The sequence below is a fragment of the Tinamus guttatus genome, unplaced genomic scaffold (assembly GCF_059628265.1).
Source record: "Tinamus guttatus ecotype Peru unplaced genomic scaffold, ASM5962826v1 Tinamus_guttatus_pri_ptg000052l, whole genome shotgun sequence".
Lineage (NCBI taxonomy): Eukaryota > Metazoa > Chordata > Aves > Tinamiformes > Tinamidae > Tinamus > Tinamus guttatus.
Genome location: NW_028288586.1, coordinates 4,491,208 through 4,509,407, shown reverse-complemented (window position 1 = coordinate 4,509,407; position 18,200 = coordinate 4,491,208). Strand labels below are relative to the sequence as shown.

Here is an 18,200-nt window from a genome sequence, read left to right as displayed (position 1 = left end):
ATCTACTGTATCATTCTTGTAATAAAAAATCTTATTCTTAAAATACAACCTGAACAAAACGTCAAAGTTTTTATTTATCTTCAAATGAATATTGTTTGATGGCAAGTATTTAATAGTTCTTTTTGAGAGCTACATTCTTAAAGTGGTATTTTTTAACATTAGTCAAACATAATACTTGTGAGTACGTGGCGAGTGAGTGCCCTTCCTTGCAACACTTTGAACACACCTGCCTTTGATGCAGCTATGAACCTTTAATGAACCTCTTCTATTTCTCAGCCTGTGTCAAGGGAGGTTTTAGGGTTCATGTTAATGTAAAGCAGAATTGGTCTGAAGTGCACATTGTGCTTCCTGCAGATAACGGGTCTGTTATCAAAAAAGTCAAAATAGTGAAGCTATGAGTTGCTGACTCTGTAAATCTAAGATGGGAGGTCAGCCACTGACCCTGGCCTTGTTATAAGAAATCATTATTGTGCTTTCAGAAGAGAGTAAAATTACTTGGGGTACAAAAAAAATCCAAAGTATTGAGGGCCACAAAGAGCAGAAATAAAATACTTTGAAAGCCTGTGTAGTGCTGTTATAAAAGGGCATACACTTGTGATTTAGCTTTGAACTCACTTTTTTTTTAATATTATATTCAAAATAGTCATGAATTTTACATAGACAATAGAAGGTTAAAGTGAACCGGTGTTCACTGTTGGTAGAGCAGAGCCACTGTAGGAAATCAGAGACAGTTCTTGGTTTGGAAACCCTTCTATCCATTATGTCCTTCTTGTTCCCATTCAAATAAGGTAGTCAGAGGATGATCATGTTGTTCACGTGATGTGGACGTGTTACCTACTCATGTTGAAGGCAGCTTCCTCGGGAGTTTTCAATTTAAAACTTAATATATTGCGAGTGATCTTCACTACATCTCAGAGATGCTAGTGAATAAGTAGTGTTCCCAAGGGGCTGTGCCTGCTGTACTATGCTGTTTTCAAAACTGCATAAAGAAAATGGAGAGAGGGTCATTTTGCTTTCATCCTTTAAATTTTTGCTGAAATCTTTCAGACTACAAATTGCCATGATGCATTCTTTGTTAATGCTTGCTATTTAGAAGCTTATGTAACTTTGTGACCCAGTGTTTTTATTCATGATTTTGAACCGAGTTTTGAAGCTTTGAGATCCCCCTTTTGTTAAATTTTCTCCTTCACATCCTTACTCCAATTTGTATTCCTAATGGAAATTTGTGTATGTGGAACCACATTGCTCATCCCCTTGAATGCTGCCTGAGCATCATTAAAAAGGTGAAGTGTATCCTTCATTTTTTCCCAAGTTGTCCATCAATCGGACCCTCCCCTGTGCTTTAAAAAGGGGATATATAAAGTTGAAAGATAACTTTTGAGGTGAGACCTGCCCCTCTGTAATGAACAAGCCATGCTATGAACTCAGTCTTGTTTGACATGGAGAAAAAAACTCATGGTGCCTCTTCCTTGAGACATGCGAACGAGGGCACACGTCTCATCGGGTTTGTTGTTTATGAGCCTCTTTCAATGTCTCTTTTGGCTAGCCCAGACAGTGGCTGCTTACCGTGCTTCGATGGTGCTCCAGTTAATCATAGAATCATAGAATGCTTAGGGTTGGAAGGGACCTCTAGAGATCATCTAGTCCAACCCCCTGCACACGCAGGGTCACCTAGAGCACGTGGCACAGGACTGCGTCCAAGCGGGTTTTGAAGATCTCCAGAGAAGGAGACTCCACAACCTCTCTGGGCAGCCTGTTCCAGCGCTCTGTCACCCTCACTGTCAAGAAATTTTCCCTTAAGTTCCTGTGGAACTTTTGGTGTTTCAGTTTGTGGCCATTGCCTCTAGTTCTGTCGGGGGCCACCAGTGAAAAGAGGCCAGCACCATCCTCTGCACTCCCTCCCTTGAGGTACTTATAGACACTGATTAGATCCCCTCTCAGCCTTCTCTTCTCTAGGCTCAACAGGCCCAGCTCCCTCAGCCTCTCCTCATCGGGCAGATGTTCCAGGCCCCTGATCATCCTCGTAGCCCTGCGCTGGACTCTCTCCAGCAGCTCCACATCCCTCTTGTACTGTGGAGCCCAGAACTGGACACAATACTCCAGATGTGGCCTCACCAGGGCTGAGTAGAGGGGCAGGATCACCTCCCTCGGCCTGCTGGAGACGCTCTTCTTGCACTTCAGTGACTATGCGCCAAGAAATTTAATTGTTTGGCCTGCTTTCCCCCAAAATCCAATCTATGAAATAGGTGAGATACATAAAGACCATCTAGACAATGTGGCTTGATGATGAATGTTTATTAATACATGTGCAGTGCAGTAATTTTGTTCTGCACTGTCCAACATTTCAGTGACTTAATATCCTTATGGGAAGCTGTCAGACTTACCTGACCACACAGGAATCTTTAATTACTGGATTGTGTCTGCAACTAACTTAGAGAGAGAGAAGAATTGCAACTTCATTTTATTAAATAAGACAATTCTAAGTGAATACTCAAACCCCTTGTTATATAGAATACAATGTCTTCCAAGGAAATTTTCTGCTGGAAAATTGTCTCTTGGGAAGTAAAGAATATATGATTTAGTGAATTAAGGAATTCACTACAAGCTACACTAGCTGTTGAATGTATGACTCCAGAAAAGAGAAATATATAGTACAGTTTTATTCTAATGTTGTTATAGCTATCATAAAGTTTTGATGAAGTACATTAACCTTGCTAAAGCTGATTTAGACTTGAAATGTCTACAATGTAGTCAACTACAACCATTTTTTTTCCAAGTAGATTTTATAATTTTGATGTTTACATTAAATTGCCAAAGTACAAGAAAAAAATGAAATAGGAAGCGCATTTACATCCATTTTAATTGGTGGCAGGCATAAATTTATAAAAACAAAAGGGGAAAAAGACCATTTAGCAGAAACCTCAAAAAGTGCAGATACAGACCTGCTGCTTAACAATCTTTCAAGAGATTGTCCCGTAGAGCTGGCTCTTCATTTAGGCAGGATAGTCGTTCAACACCGGCACACAACTTATCTCAAGATAAATGAGGATGGCAACATACTGCAGAAATAAATGGTTGTTCAGTATGCTTCAAACCATCCATCCTTGAAGATCTCCTTAGGTAATTTACCTCTTCTTTTTACTGCTTTCTTTCGAGGTAGTCTATCTCCACCTGTTATTGTTGTGTTTGAATTGTTATTATCAGAAAACTTTACATGGTGACTTACGTCACAAATCACATAATATATTAATCTTCGTGCACAAAAATAAAACTGGGAAGTAATAAACTGAAAGAGCATAGAAAAATCACAATACTAGTAAATGGGAACATCTGATTCTTATATAAATTTGTACTGCAAAAATTTCATGATGGTCAGATGTGAAACGGCATGTTTAAAAAAAAAAAAGAAAAAGTACATCAAAATGAATAATGCTAGTAGTAATATAAAGCCAAATTACACAAGATCAATATAATAAATGCTTATTATTCAGCAGAAAAAAAAATCAAGAACAATATACAAAATAATAGTGCAAGAACAGCTGTGATCTATTTGTTCTCATCGGTTTTGAGATTTTGGTTAAAAACTTTACAGCTGGTAAGGGATGCTGCTGCAAAACTCAGATTCCACTCAGGGGGCTGTTTAAGGCACATCTTTATGGACTTCAATCGTTCGTTTTCTGTGTTCATGTCTACAGAATTCTGCGGCTCCGAGACCTTCACTTGTAGCGCGCTGTAAGAAAAGAAGTGGGGTTGGGAAGGGGAGAAGAAGGGGAAGAGTTTTAGCACTGTTTCTTTTTCCTCTCCTTCCTCCTCCCCCAAGCGAACAGCTAAAGGGCAGGGTGAGGTGGTTGTGGGGCCTGTGTGTTGATGCGCTGCAGGAGCAGCGGCTGAGCCCCGGCCAGCCGCAGCGCAGAGGCCGAGGGCTCGGGCAGGGGCAGCTCTTGGAGCCCTGTTATGGGTGACTCCTGGTGCCGCCGCGGAGGCCGAGGGCTCGGGCCCGGGCGGGCGGCTCTGAGCCCTGTTACGGGGCGACTCTTGGCGCCCTCAGGCCGGGGCTTTGGTGCAGGAACCACCAGGGCGGTTCTGCCTCAGTGCGGCCCAGGTGACAGGAACCCATGGCAGCAACTCCCAGAGCAGGGGCCGAGGAAGAGAGTCTTCCTCCTCCTCCCCTCCCCAAGTCATTGTAAAATTAATACAGCCCTAACGAAGACTAAGCTATAGACTGTTGTGACTTTGTTTCATGTCTAGAAAAGTAAGTAATGCAGGAAGGGAAAGAAGTCATCTGGCTTGGAGATCACTGGGCAAATGTGGATTGATTCACAGATTGTTGCCAAATAAAGCATGTAATTTTATGCACTTAAGACAAAAAGGAGGAGTTAAGAATACTATCTCATCAATTAAATATTTCAAACTTATTTTTCTATAATATTTTTCTCATATGACCTAAGCACAAATCATCAAGGATCAAATCTGCTCAAGTGTGTTTAATCATTTAACCATATGCAATGAATTAATCTTGTTTGTGTGAGGAAGTGCTAGGTTATATGCAAAAGTGCTTATAACATGGGTGAACAGTCTAGTAGAGCACATGCAGTTACTTAAAGGACGTTAAAAGACTATGACCTAGGATTGCTTTGTATTGCTCAAATACTAGTGACCAATTTTCATTACGATTTTTCCTACTTCACAGCAAGAGGGAATGACAACTTGTGTAGCAGGTAAGTGGCAGTTCATCGATATCTTTCCCACTTTCTTAGGCTTTAAAATTTTTATGCAAGATACTGAGAATGACAAGTGCCCTTTTAACATATTACTGAAAACAGGCTGGATGTTTCTCCCTTGCTAACTGTTGTTAACAGTTAATCTTAAACCTCAATAATTAGGGTCCCCAATTCCTTCCTCTAAGCTATATTTCTGATATTTTCCTCATTCTTTTGCTTCTGCCCTTTGTACCCTTTTCCTCTATTGCTTCTTCTGCTTTTTTCAGTCTGTTTGTGGTGCTCTGGTCTTTTCCTTGTTGAGGGAAACGTGACTACGCTGCGTGCAGATGTAGGTGGCACAGAGAGGAGACTCTAGTGAGCAAGGTTAAATTCCTCCTTACATTTGTAACCTCTTCAGCTCTGAACCTGGGATCTCGACTGCTGTGAGGAAAGTTGAAATCTTCTGCAAGGGGTTTGTTCCTCTCCTGGGGATGGGGTTAAATGTATGTATGTGAGCTGGTACTGGGCTGAAGGCTGAAGTGTTGCAGCCTTCCTCATCCCTATTGCTAACCCTACTACTTCCCATGTTTTCCTGGATAGAAAATTTGAACCTGTGAGGTGTTGATTGTTTCTATTTATCACTAAGTGAAGTGGTAGTAGTGTCTGGGGCAACCACACTATGGCCCATTCTGTCCCTCAAGCAAATCACACGTTCTGTTCCGAATGTATGTGTATGTTACCTAATAAATATTGTTTGGAAGCAGTTGAGCTTTTCTGTGGTTTTGGGAGTGTTTTCAAGTTCTGTTGCCTGAGAAGTGGCCAAGCTGACCCCATTCCTGCGAACTAACTGCTGGCATTCCTGTGGAAGCTGTGACTCGCCCACACAGAGGAGGGCTCCCGTGTGAGTGCGTAGCCCAACCCTGAGAGCTGCGGTGCCCGGCGGCTGCTCCTCCTAGTGAGTGGCTGGAGGCACCGATTTGAAAGCGTTAGACAAACTGATCAGGCTGACAGTGTGTTCTGGGATTATTGTATATTTTAATTTTAGTTTTTGTACAAATTCTTGTAAAGGTGTAAGAAACAATGACTTTGCAAAAACTAAAGCCAAAGTATATGAGTATATGCTGATAATTGGTATGTAAGCAACCCTCCCCTGTCCTTCCCACACCATCCAAAAAAAAAAAAAAAAAGAAGGTAGAAGTTAAAGTTAGCATCATTTTCACTTCACCAGTACAGGTAACCTCAACCTAAGAAGTTTAGGATTTTAGTCACTTTACCATGATAAAATGTAGTAAGAAATCAGATTAGAGATCTAGCCTCTGTTCTGTGTGAGGTGCGAAGGATGGGAACATGCCAAGGTTTTGTGTAGTGACAAATTGACCCCAGCTATCTTCTCAATACACTATTCCAGTACCTCACATTTTGCTGGCTTTTTCTGGTGGCTGCTGCGCGTGAAACCAATGATTCTAGAAAACCCTCAGTGATGCCTCAAAAGGCTATTTCTTCAAGTGTGAGCCTCAGTTCCCAAATCAGTATTACTGACTCATCTATGAATTCACTGTCTCTCACCAGTTTCAGGAAAAGAGCAGCGGCCTACGTTGTTCAAACAAATGCTAGCAACCACAGGAGAATAATCCTGATGCAGTCTATGTGTGACTCAATCTCCAAGCTGCTGGAAGCTATAAGGATTCTTGCCCCCTACCAAAAGCCACTTGCTAAATTAAAGCAAAAAGAATGAAATAGAAAGTTCTTTGAATCCAATTTTCTGCTAAAATAGGCAACAAGGGACCTTTCCATACTCCTAAGGCTTAAAATCATTGTTCTTGTCCATATTTCCACCTAAAACTACTTAAATCCAAGTAGTTTTAATATGCAGGCTGATAGTGTACAGAGCCCAGCAGTCTCTCCCCAGCAGTGAACAAATAGAGCTTTAGGTTAGAAAGATACATGTGCCTAAAAGCAGAGGCTGGAAGGATCACCTATTACAAGGAGGGGATGCTGAGCGGGTAAAGTGGCACAAATGCTTGTGGAACTACTGTCTAAATGTAATAATTTGTGGTAAGGACTACAAAGCTAGGACTCCGCTGGGAGCAAGCAGAAATCAGGTGAATTTAACTATTGAAATAACATTGCAAAAGGTACAATAATCTGTCAGAATGACAAAAACAAACAAAAATCATAAGAATGTAGAAAAAAAGTCTAAGGCTCCATAAAATATCAAGTTTTTCCTTAAGGGTTTATTTATATTCTTTTAGACTTAACAATAGGTATCTATTCCCATTATTTGAACCTCAAAGGCCATTGAAAAATAATCTAGGTAGCCTTTACTGGTGTCTAGAAAATGAGAAATTAGCATAAGAAAAAGGTCCTTTTCCTTCATCTATGAAAAATGAAAATATAAATATAAATTGCTCTACCAGTTCAACTAGAAAAGACTCTAATGTTTTATGAGAAAGGGATCAAAAACTGTATTTTTTTCTGTATTTTTTTTCTAAAAATTTTAAGATTCCAGGGCTGTTGACTTGAAAGCAAGGAACTAACAATAAAAAATCCATTTACACATCTGGCTTTTGGAAAATATCTGCATCTGGGTATCTTATGAAAAACATAAAGGTTAAATGTTTTCCCTAAGTAAAAGTGGTTTAAAAAGTGTGCGTGAGTGTTTAGAAAAGCTTTTTCATAGTCAGATTTGAGAAAAATCTTTGAAGCAGGTTAGCTGGTATCTTGCTCATATAGCATAATAAAACTCTTGCAAGAGAAGAGGGAGAAGATTTAGGCAATGAATAAATATGGAGGTTTTTTTTTTTAAAGTGCATGAAAGTGCACTGGTTCTGAAAGCTGTTCAGACAGCTAAACTAAAAGCTTTAGCTCATGATAACCTAAGGAACTAAGGAATTTCCAAATGGGCCCCATTCAAAACAACAGAGCATGCAAAATTTACACACCTTATCTTTTCACTGCTGCACTAGGTTACACTATGGGAGCGGAAATACAAGGGGAGGAGAGGCTGCACCACTGCATGTGGCGCCTGGAATTCCAGAGTGTTGGAGAAAACGGAGTATTTGACTGTAGCAGAGTTGCAGCAGTTGTGTTACGGGAAATGAGGCGGAGACCACTGAGTTCCTTAAATGAGCCTGGATTTGTTATGTCTATTTAGTCAACTGTTTATCAAGTTTACATTCCCGCTTTTATGCTTCTGCATTAGAAAGGCCCAATTATTGAGAATGCCAGTATTTTCCCGTTTTCTATTAATTTGCTTAGTTTCTTTTATGACATCAAGAAAAGTAACTAACTTCCTTGCCGGCAATGAGTTATAAGACCACCCATCTGCTTATTCTGCATCACAGGCGAAGCTTATTCTGAAGGCAAGTAATGTTTCTGCTGGAAAGCCTTTGAGAAAGGGGGTAAGATGTGGCTGTTGAAGAGGTTTTCTCAAAACCAGCAGATTTCAGTATGTATTTTAGTATTTCAGGCTGTTTCAGTATGTCTCAGCATTTTAACTGATCTAGCATTTTTAATCTGTCCCACAGCAGGAGGGTGTAACGTGATCCTTCAAGAACCAGAAAGCTGGAGACACTTGCTAGAAACTTGGTTTTGTCACTAGGTCATTAGTGTGGGGCTAATGTCTTCTTTCACTCTAGCTGGAAAGTGCCTCACATTGTAGAAGCTACTCTCAACTGAACTGCAATTGAGCAAGTAAGCAACAGCACTGGAGTATTAGTACCATACAGCAGTGTGTGTACAAAAGGTGCGTGCAAGGTTTCCTTTCAAATTGAGATTATTTCAGATATAGCCTGTAAAGTTTTGATTGTTGACATATTAATATATTAAAATATGTAAAATCAGGAGTTGTTGAGTACATAAAAATACAGTGCCTAGTTTTGAGCTAGATTCCTTAATCTTGTATTCAACTTTGAAATGGTTACGTAGATTAGCAAATGTTCATTCCAAGCACTGAGCTAACATCATCTCATTAAGACACCATTTAAAAATAGCATACAAATATTATGGAAGAAATTGATAATTTAAATATTCTTCCAACAACTAGAATAGATTTTTTTTTCTGAAACTCTTGACTACTTGCCTAAGAACCACATTATAACAGAGAAAATGAACATTCTTATTAAATGAAAAAATATTCCATTTTCAAGTAATCAAAATTGTCTTTTTAATTTTTTTTTTTTCATGCGAGCTCCCACCCTGATCTGAAGGGGCAGGATACAGTGGGCTGTGTGACCACAGCCTGTGGTATTGCTTGCTGCTGTGGAAGGTCCACAGCTCCCTTCGTGGTTCTGATAAACCCACCCCTTCTCCTGAAGGAAATCATAAAATATTTGTTATATGTTAAGTTCCTAATATGGAGTCTTTTATGCTGTCCCATTCTATCACTGGATAACAGCTTCTCTTATTTTAGCTCAGCTCTCTTTTTGTGTCTTTTTTTCTTTCTGTCTGCTTTGGCCAAATCCAAAGCATCTGAATGTGGTCTTCAACAGTATTTAGGGAAACACTCCTCATGGAGTAACGAAACTTGCTTAAACACTTGCCTAAAAGGAGGCTTACATGATTTTCTTTGCTTCCGTAGGCAGTAAATAATGTTTCAATATTCCCAAAGAAAATAATTAACCTGGTGAGAACATAAAATTCCAGTGGAACTATCCTAAGCAAATCATGCCAAATAGTGTCCAAAAGATGCACCAATGCATCTGACATCCACCTTACCTTGAAAAAAAAATTAAAATGCACTCAGATCTCTTCTGTTGCTAGACTGAATGTTTGACTTGTTCTAACTGCTTGGTACTATCCTAATCTCAAGATTTCAATTGACCTTATTCTGCTTGTACAGTTTTAACTGAAATTCGGTAAGCAGAGCAAGTGGAGAATATTCTGCTTAGTTGCCTCAGTGCTTCACAATAAAACAGCATCACAACACATTTCAATAATATTCAGTAAGACATCCAGATCAATAAAACTTGAAGAAAAACTTTAAATATTTATCATAAATGTGTGTATAATAGCATTTCAAATATGGTAACAGAACAATGATATAAATTATCATCATCAAACATCAACAAAAATGCAATCCAAAGAACATATGAATGGATAATGATGTTTTCATGTGCATAAAATTTCCAGATGCAGGAGATATGTTTGGAAATGCATGCATACACAAGTAGAAATCATATTTCTTCTTTTTAGCCAGTAACTGTATGCTTGACTAAAAATGTTTATATGATTTCCTTGGCCAGTGCAGACAGTACACAGAGCTGAATCAACATGCCAAGAGAAGACATCATTTTCTGTATCAGACAATCCCCAGATACTGCAACCATGCCCCAAAAAAGTTTTGGGGTCACAAGCTTGGATAAAGCTTCAGAATCACAATTCTTTGTCTCTAGGTTTAACATTCCTTTCACCAGTAAACTTTCTGTTGTATCTTTTCTCAAGACAACAATTGATATGAGAAACTATGAGTAAAAAGGGGAAATAACAAAAATTGAAAATGAAATAATGTAAAATCTTAAAATAGTTATCAGATTTCCTAAAGAGTCAAAACTGAAGGAGGAAGTTTATCAGGTAAATAAAATTGAGTCCCAATTAGAACCTACATGAAACCATATTACAGTAGTAGATCTTACGCTGTTATAGCAAGAAAAAGATTTAGATAAATATAATTTGAAAGCAAAATTATCTTGACTATGTCAACATTACAAAATAAGAAGTATGAGAGAGCTCTTTCTTCATTTGCAAAAAACGAATGGGTATGTGTTACTCTTTCCCTTTCTAGTTCTGGCTTTTTTATAGTAATCCTGTGTCACAGTTTGAACCTCTTAAAAACAAGCTTTTTATGTTGCATTTGGCCCCGAATCAGTGAATTAAAATACAATACAATACCATAAATATGCATTTTGTAAGAACTGTACTTTTGGAAAAGAAGGATTATACTCAATGAACGTAATACAGAGGATTTCATACATTACATAAAGCACAAAAGACATGAAGGATACTATATAGTATATTGTAGTAGCCATAATATTGCATACATTACAACTTAAATTAATCATTCAGTTCTTCATCATAGTTTTCTTCGGTATAGAATACAAAGAGGAACATCAGATTTTGCTACGATGCTTGGAATATTTTTTTAATTCTCTGTGCAATATAATCAGATTAATACAGTATTATTTCTATAAATTAGTACTTCTGCAGTAATACAATTCCTATTGCAGAACCTTTGTTACTTTGATGAGTATTTAATACCTTATTTATCTTATTATAATGAGCTGAATCTTCTGTTTGACTTTTCTTCATTTGAAAGAAAAAATGGTTTCACAAGCGGCCCACTTTTAAATGGCCTTTCTGAGATCAGTTGTACATCAATGTGCTAAAAATATCCAGCTTTAACAAAGGGTTCTAATTTCAGACTAGTGTAAAAATATTCCAAACCAATGCACTGAGCGTGGTCATTTTATGTTGTTCTTGACTAAAATAAATTTGTATTTGAAAATGTTCTGTAAGAAGTCAATACAACAAAGCCCTTAGAGTCAAGGGATTTCATCTTTCATTGAACTGACCCTTGAAAGAGACTGAATGAATACTTCTCAGAAGTACACAGTACTATTTGTTACTTTAACTATAAATCCATAACAGATTTACACTAGAAATCATTAAATGACCAAAAAAAAAGTTTATTGTTTTACAATTATGTGTTAATACACTGAGTTTCTGCTTCATTTTGTAATTAAATCTTTCTCATAATGCCAGAAACTACACAGTGGAATGCAATTCTATTCTTTTTGAAATCAATAACCAGCTGTCCCTGACTTCAGAACTTAATTTGTTGTCTAAATTATATTAGTTAGCATTTTTTCTTCCACCTTGATATTCTATTAATAGCCATCATAGAAAGTAATAAATCTATTGTAGTTAAAAGACTACAATGTAAATTATTATATATATTTTAATTGCACTTTCTGTACTACTATGATTCGATAAAATGATAATTTTATTACCTTTCTGGAATTAAAATGAATATCATGCAATAAAAATATCCAAAGGCCCTAGTTATTTGATTTATCCAATTCTTTAAGTTTACAGTGTTAGGGTGAAGGGGGGAACAAGAACTTACCTAGTTGGTACTTTGGGTAATAAGTTGTCATTTGTCCACTATTGCATGATTGTCTCTTATGCCTTTTCCTTATATTTGTATCTGTTGTCTCCCATTGTGGACTCTTTCTTTTGTTTATTCTGATAAGAACATCAGAATTACCAGCAGGATTATCATCATGGATTACCCCACAACTTAGTTTTCTGCTGTTAAACTGGTCATCCAACCTTTCAGTCACTTTGGAAGAGTTAGGTCCTTTAGATGTTTCCATTTCATTTTCTTGTTTCTTTAATGCATTTTGCTTAGTGGAATGAGACCTTAAGAGAGGAAACCTTTTTTCTTCCATATAGGCCTGATTGCTCTTACTTTCAACAACTTCAGGAGAATAAATGATATTATTTAAATTAAATGAATTGTGCTGCTCAATATGGTTGATTTTTCTGAGAAATATTCTACAATCTCTAAAGGTTTTGGCTTTCCATGCACTTTGAAACAGTTTATCTTGGCTTTGTTCTTTTCTAATATTTTGTTGGCTACAAATTGTTCCATTTGTCTCTGCATGTGGTTTAAGTATATTTGCTAAACCAGGATGTGGGCTAAAGTCAGAAGGTCCCATCATCTGTTGGACAAATGCACCTCTGGCTTCACTTCCAGTTGGCAAGAGACTACTCTGAGATTCCACCAAAGTTCCAGTGGTCTGGATTTCTACTGTATTTTTTTCCTGGAGCTTGGACATTTCATCACTGGTTTCCTCACTTGTACTTTTAAACAACTGGGTTTGGCAAAAGAACTGTAAATTTTTCTTTTTTGATTTCCAGCCTCCTGGAGCCTGATTATATAGTTTTTTTGTTTGTCCCCACCTATTGTGTTGTAACTTCTTAAATTCACTTCTTTTTAATCTGGCTAACGTGAAATTACTTTTCATGTTCAGGACTGGAGAGCTGACCATGTTATGTAGTATTTGTAATTTCCCTGCTGGTTTTGAAGGAGAAGATAGTGCAAACTTTTTAAAGTGCTTTCTGAAAGGGCAAGTACTAAGATCAGATTGTTTAGTTTCCATCTTTATCTCTCTGGTATTAACTACTTCTAGAGGATTGCGAGCATTTGCCTTTCTCACTAAAGAGAGAGACTGTGTTTCTGTAGTTTGCATAAACCAGGCACACAGTTCATTCATATTACACTTTTTCTGAAAAAGCATTTTTATAGGTGATGTTTCAAGTTCTACTAGGCACGAGTCTAAAGGGCTTGATGTTTCAGCATTACAGTCTTGGTCAATGGGATCCCTTTTTTCACATACACATTTATCAAACTCATTTCCCCCCACTCGCAACCAGCTATTAGTGATCTGTTCAAATCTATTATTTAGTTCTTCCAGCAAAGTGTCACTTGAAGTGGAAGTAGCCCACCACCTGAGAGAAGGATTTGATGAAAAAATGGGGTCTGATGATACTTCATTAATGGGCCTGAATTCACCCTCCTCAGGACCCTTTTTTGCATTCCCTGAATGTCTCACTTCTGAGGTATCTTTGGGTGCTACGCTCTGATTTGATTGCCTGTGTTTATCCTTTTGCTCTTTTGCTTTTCTCAAATGGAGTTTATAAGACTTATGTAGCAAGGCACTTCTACAAGTAAACGCACTAGAAGACGCTAATGAATGCAAAAAGTGAAGTGAGGGTTTTCTGTCTCTGACAGAGTGTCTCATTGGAGATTCACGTTTTCTTGATGCTGTTGTAAGAACACGGTCTGACCCATCCTTTCTAGACTCTTTCTGGATGCTCTTTACTTGACCCATTTTATTGCACAGTGGAATGCCTTTCTCCTGCGGTATGTTTCTTTCTAACATGGCGTGTTGTTGCAAAGGAGGCAAACAGTTGCTAATACTCACTTTTCTTTCCTGTGGTGAAAATCTATTAACAGTCACTGATATGCCAGAGATTTTTACTTTTGCTGGTCTACCAGGTTTTCGAATGGTGGTTAAAGGTTTCTTAACTGGTCGTATAATATTGCTGCAAGGATGTGGTGATGCTGGGTTACTCTTGATAGGTCTAATATAGTCATAACCAGAGACCTCCTTCTCAGTAGAATTCTGTAAGGCTGTTACTATTTCAGTCAAAGCATTTTCATTTTCTGCATTTTGCCTTGCTTTACTACAATCGCCAGCAAAACTGGAATCAACATGTTGTGCAGGCAGAGCGCTGATTACATTTAGATTACCTTCAGAAACATGTCTTTTAGTTCTTCTCGACCTTCCAAAAACAACAGTCACAATAATATTTTTGTTACTGTTAACTTCTTCCATTAGCGCTGCATCAGATTTGGTACTTTTCCCAGCACCGCTAAGTTCAGTTCTACGTTCTGTACTTTCAGTTAAGCCTGTTTTTGGTTTTGGAGGTCGTCCAATAGGTCTCTTAATCTGCTTAACAACTTGAGGACCTATTTTCTTTGGTCTACCAGGTTTTCTTTTCAACACCAATTCACCGCTGCTGCTTGAGTTCTCCGCAGTTTCTTCATTCTGCTTAGAATTATTTGAGTTAGTTTGACTAACAGCACAAGAGTCTGTATTTGCTTCTGCATAAATGCAACTTGATTCCTCCTTAGTGTCATTTTCACTGTGATTACAATCCTTGATGCAGATTGGATGAGAAAGATCTTCTGTGGTCTGTTCTTCCAACACAGCGTTTGTGTGTCTCTGCAACAAACAACTATCTGTATTTGCTTTAGAAGTTGCAGCTGCAGATGTCAAAGTATATTTGACTCCTTCGCTACTATTAATCTCTGAAACAAACATTAGCTTAATAGGGCTAGAGTAGTTTGAGGGGGATGCTATCTCTCCAGCTTCGGAAGTTGTATGCAAGTCCCCATTACTGGCAGTTGAACTGAATGAACCAAAGCAGGAAGATTTCAAAAGGCTGCCATCAATTTCTTGATCTATACCCACTGTTTGCTTATTTGTTGTCACACACAGAGTGGTGGTTTCACTAGTGCTCGGCACATGCAAACGTGGAAGGAAACTTTCTTCTATGCACGTTGTTTCGCTCACGCTGAATGGTAAGCCAGTCCTTGCTGCTGGGGTCATCACATGCTCATAAGCACAATCTTTCAATTTTTGACTTATTTTATAAGTTTCCAACAATGGGTTGTTGGTCTTTTGGGTTAAGTGTATTGTATCTTCTAAACGCTCAACAACAACCTGTAGATTTGTATTTCTCACAATTTTGCTTGTATTTCTATCACTACATCTTTCAGCATGAACATCTTTCTTTATTCTCATTGTTTCCAAACTTTGCAGAGAGTTTTTTACTTTGGATGGTTTTCCAAATACAATATTGTTTGTTACATACACAGAGTACCATCCAGGCTGCACAAGGTCACGTTTATTTCTGCCCCAAATTCTCTTGGCTTCCTCCTTCAGAGACATCCGTTTTATAGTTGCAAAATCTCTTTGTGCTTTTGCAAAATTAATTGGATTTGTTGCGATAGCACTGTTTTCTGAAAGAGCTAGAAAGCCAGAGCTGCTTTGAAAGTCAGCAAGAGGTAGTTGGAAAGAATCTGGTTGGTGTACTGGAAAGCACACTGGTTTGTTTTGGCAACTCATACATGGATTACTTTCAAGATCTTGCAAAGTTTTACCTTCTATCACAGTAAATTTATGTGTTTTGTTTGGATATAGCTTATCAAAGTTTTTTGTAGATTTCTTTACATTTCTCTCAGAACTGGACTTTTTTCTTATAAGAGTTTCCTCAAGACTCGCAAGTTCCCTCTTGATTTGCAAAGACTGTCGTCGAATAAATGGTGAATCAGGAGAATTATACATCGCAAATAAAGTTTCTTGACGCTTGCGATATCTTGTTTGGATAATTTTATTTTCCATTTGTTTATCGTGTTGGCTAAGTAATTCCATAAAACTGTAATCACTTGCCTTAGCATTATGCAAGAGAGAGGTTATGAAGTCTCTCAACTTCACATCATTTTCAGGTGCCCTGTCACTGCTAGCAAATTTTACAAGATTTGTTGCTATATCTGTAGTTTCTATTGATTTCAATTTTTCGTTAATGCGGTCCATTAAATCTTGAAAAATGGCAGAATGCTCACCTTTCTCAGACTTCTCATAATTTATATAATAATTGCTGCTTTTCTGATCTGTTGATAGCAAAGTTCCATCTGAATATTCAGCCACTTTTCCTCTGCATATTTTACTTCCATATTCAAATTTTCCATTGCTTTCTTCAGCTGGCAAGAGAGATGGAGGCTGTTTGATGGATATTTCAAGCTTGCTGTCTAGTGTTGGAAAATCTGCAACCGATTCTTCCAGTGTTTCAAATTCTTCACTCTGCACAGGTGAGAGCGGAGGTGGTGATGGGCTGCGAGATCTACTTGAATTTCTAATGCTGTTCAGCACATCATAGTCCGTAGCAGATGTACATGCTGCTGCTTTCACAGAATGCCTGTAGTTACCATTTTGCAGTTGTTCAGCACAGTACCTATGAGAACTACATGCTTTGTTCGCCACTGTCTTAATACATCCGATTGCTACAGTTTGGCACGACAGACAATGGAAATCTTTAATACAGACAGACAGAGGTGGTAAACAAGTGTTTGGCCCTTGATTTTGTAAACAGCACCTTTTTGGCAGCATATGCCCACTGCAATTGCAAAATGAAATGTGAAAATCCTCTTCAGGGAGGGAACGGGTTGTTTCAGAGTGGACAAAATGTGTTGGCTTGCAATTGCAAACTATAGACACATTTTCATCTTGCATTAAAAATTTTAACATGGCCAAAGTCTGTTGCCAGTGATACGAACAAAAAGTCTCCAAAACTTTGTTTAATGTTGACTTTCCTTTTTCCAAATTAGTTGTTTCCTCTGATTTTGCATCAGCTGTTGAACTTGAACTGAAAATGAAAACAAATCAAAACAAAACATAAATTACAGTAAAGTACCGTATATAATGTCCATTATAATGGTTAAACTCAAGACTAAAACTCTGAAGTCTGCAAAACAGTTTCTATTCAATTTGTACAATTCATTCATCTTTGCAAGTTTCAGCTGAAAGGATGCGTATCTTATACATAGTCCTACCATGGTGAGAAGTAGATTAATAAGAAAGAAATTAATGGGCAAAACTAACACTTTGAAACAGAGCTTCTCATGAAAGTTATTTCAATGTTACCAGGCTCCTGATGTTTCAAACTATCCTAGCTATTTACAGCAATAAAGCCTCACCAATAAGCCTGAGAGTTTATTACTACTCCCATTTCATAAACTTAGTAGTTGAGGCACAAACAGGTGAAGGGGCTTCATACGGTCACGTGAAGCTTATGTTAGAGGCAGTAATAGATCCACCTCTCCTGCATTCCAGGCATGAGCTTCGACACGACCATCTATAACCCTAATATAGAGAGGATTGAATGCTCTTTATCATACTATTTAAAAGTCCTTTTTAGAATTTAGTTTTGAAAGGACACTGAGTCTTAAACAGCTGATGGAAAGGTATTTAAAATGGCCATTTACTATGTTACTGTTCATTTTAGATACAAGCCTCCCTTTTTCATTTTTAAATACATTGCAGAAGTCTGTCCCAGGCTTTTCATTGCAATACATTATACGTGCGCACACACGCACAACACATGTGGATCCTTAATAATACAGAAACAAAGATAACCACCGCTGAAGTAAGTAAATTCTGTGTCAAAGATTAAAATCCTTTAAACCTCAAATCCAGGGCAGGTGTGTATCTAAACAAGACCTCTAAGCAGTTGTTCTGAAAGATATTCACTCAGAATAAAATCACTTGTGAAATATTACCTTAACTATTTAATTCATTTCTTGTCAATTATTAAAACTAACATGACTACTTACCTAATCAATCATTTATACTGAAAAGCTGAAAATTTTCCATAGTAGAAATTTATACAGATCTCTCTTCAACTAAATACAAAATCCAAATCTTGGGTAGCAACTACTATCAGATAGTTAACATCTAATGCAAAAGTTTTACTGAAACCAATTGCATGAGCAAAAAATATTAAGAATTCTGTTTTAGAAAAGTATATATTGTTTAAACATATCACCAAACTCTGAACATGACACTAACTTTTCAACCTAATATAATCTCATGTATTTTTTTCATTGAAGACTATACTTTAATTTTTTTTTCATTTGGATCCATTTTATAACTGTAACGATCAAGGAACAAATATTTTAAAAAATTAACATATTTGGAGTTGCCTATTAATTAGTTCATATTCAGTATAATTAGCATCAACAATATTTTTTTTGCTTTCAATTTATCACTAAAAGTTATACATACATAGTTTTGTATTTTTCTTGGCCCCCATGAATTTTAAAAATAAAAGCCTAAAATAATCTTGATGCTATTGGTCAAAATTGTAGTCATA

General features: G+C 37.5%; 1 protein-coding gene across 3 annotated transcripts in view; it reads right to left on the bottom strand.

Annotated features, from left to right (window-relative positions):
- Positions 1-3,459: 3,459 nt before the first annotated feature.
- Positions 3,460-18,200, bottom strand: part of LCORL (ligand dependent nuclear receptor corepressor like) — a 67,393-nt gene continuing 52,652 nt past the window's right edge. The window contains exons 7-8 of one of the 3 annotated variants that reach the window (XM_088539966.1): positions 11,824-16,694; positions 3,502-3,730 (exon numbers count right to left, since the gene is read on the bottom strand). In XM_088539966.1, the coding sequence (XP_088396092.1) occupies positions 3,717-3,730; positions 11,824-16,694 (4,885 nt within the window). In that variant the 3' untranslated portion in view covers positions 3,502-3,716. Of the gene's footprint in view, positions 3,731-11,566; positions 16,695-18,200 lie in introns of those variants that run through there. The other 2 variants (XM_088539968.1, XM_088539964.1) reach the window with 2 other exon arrangements.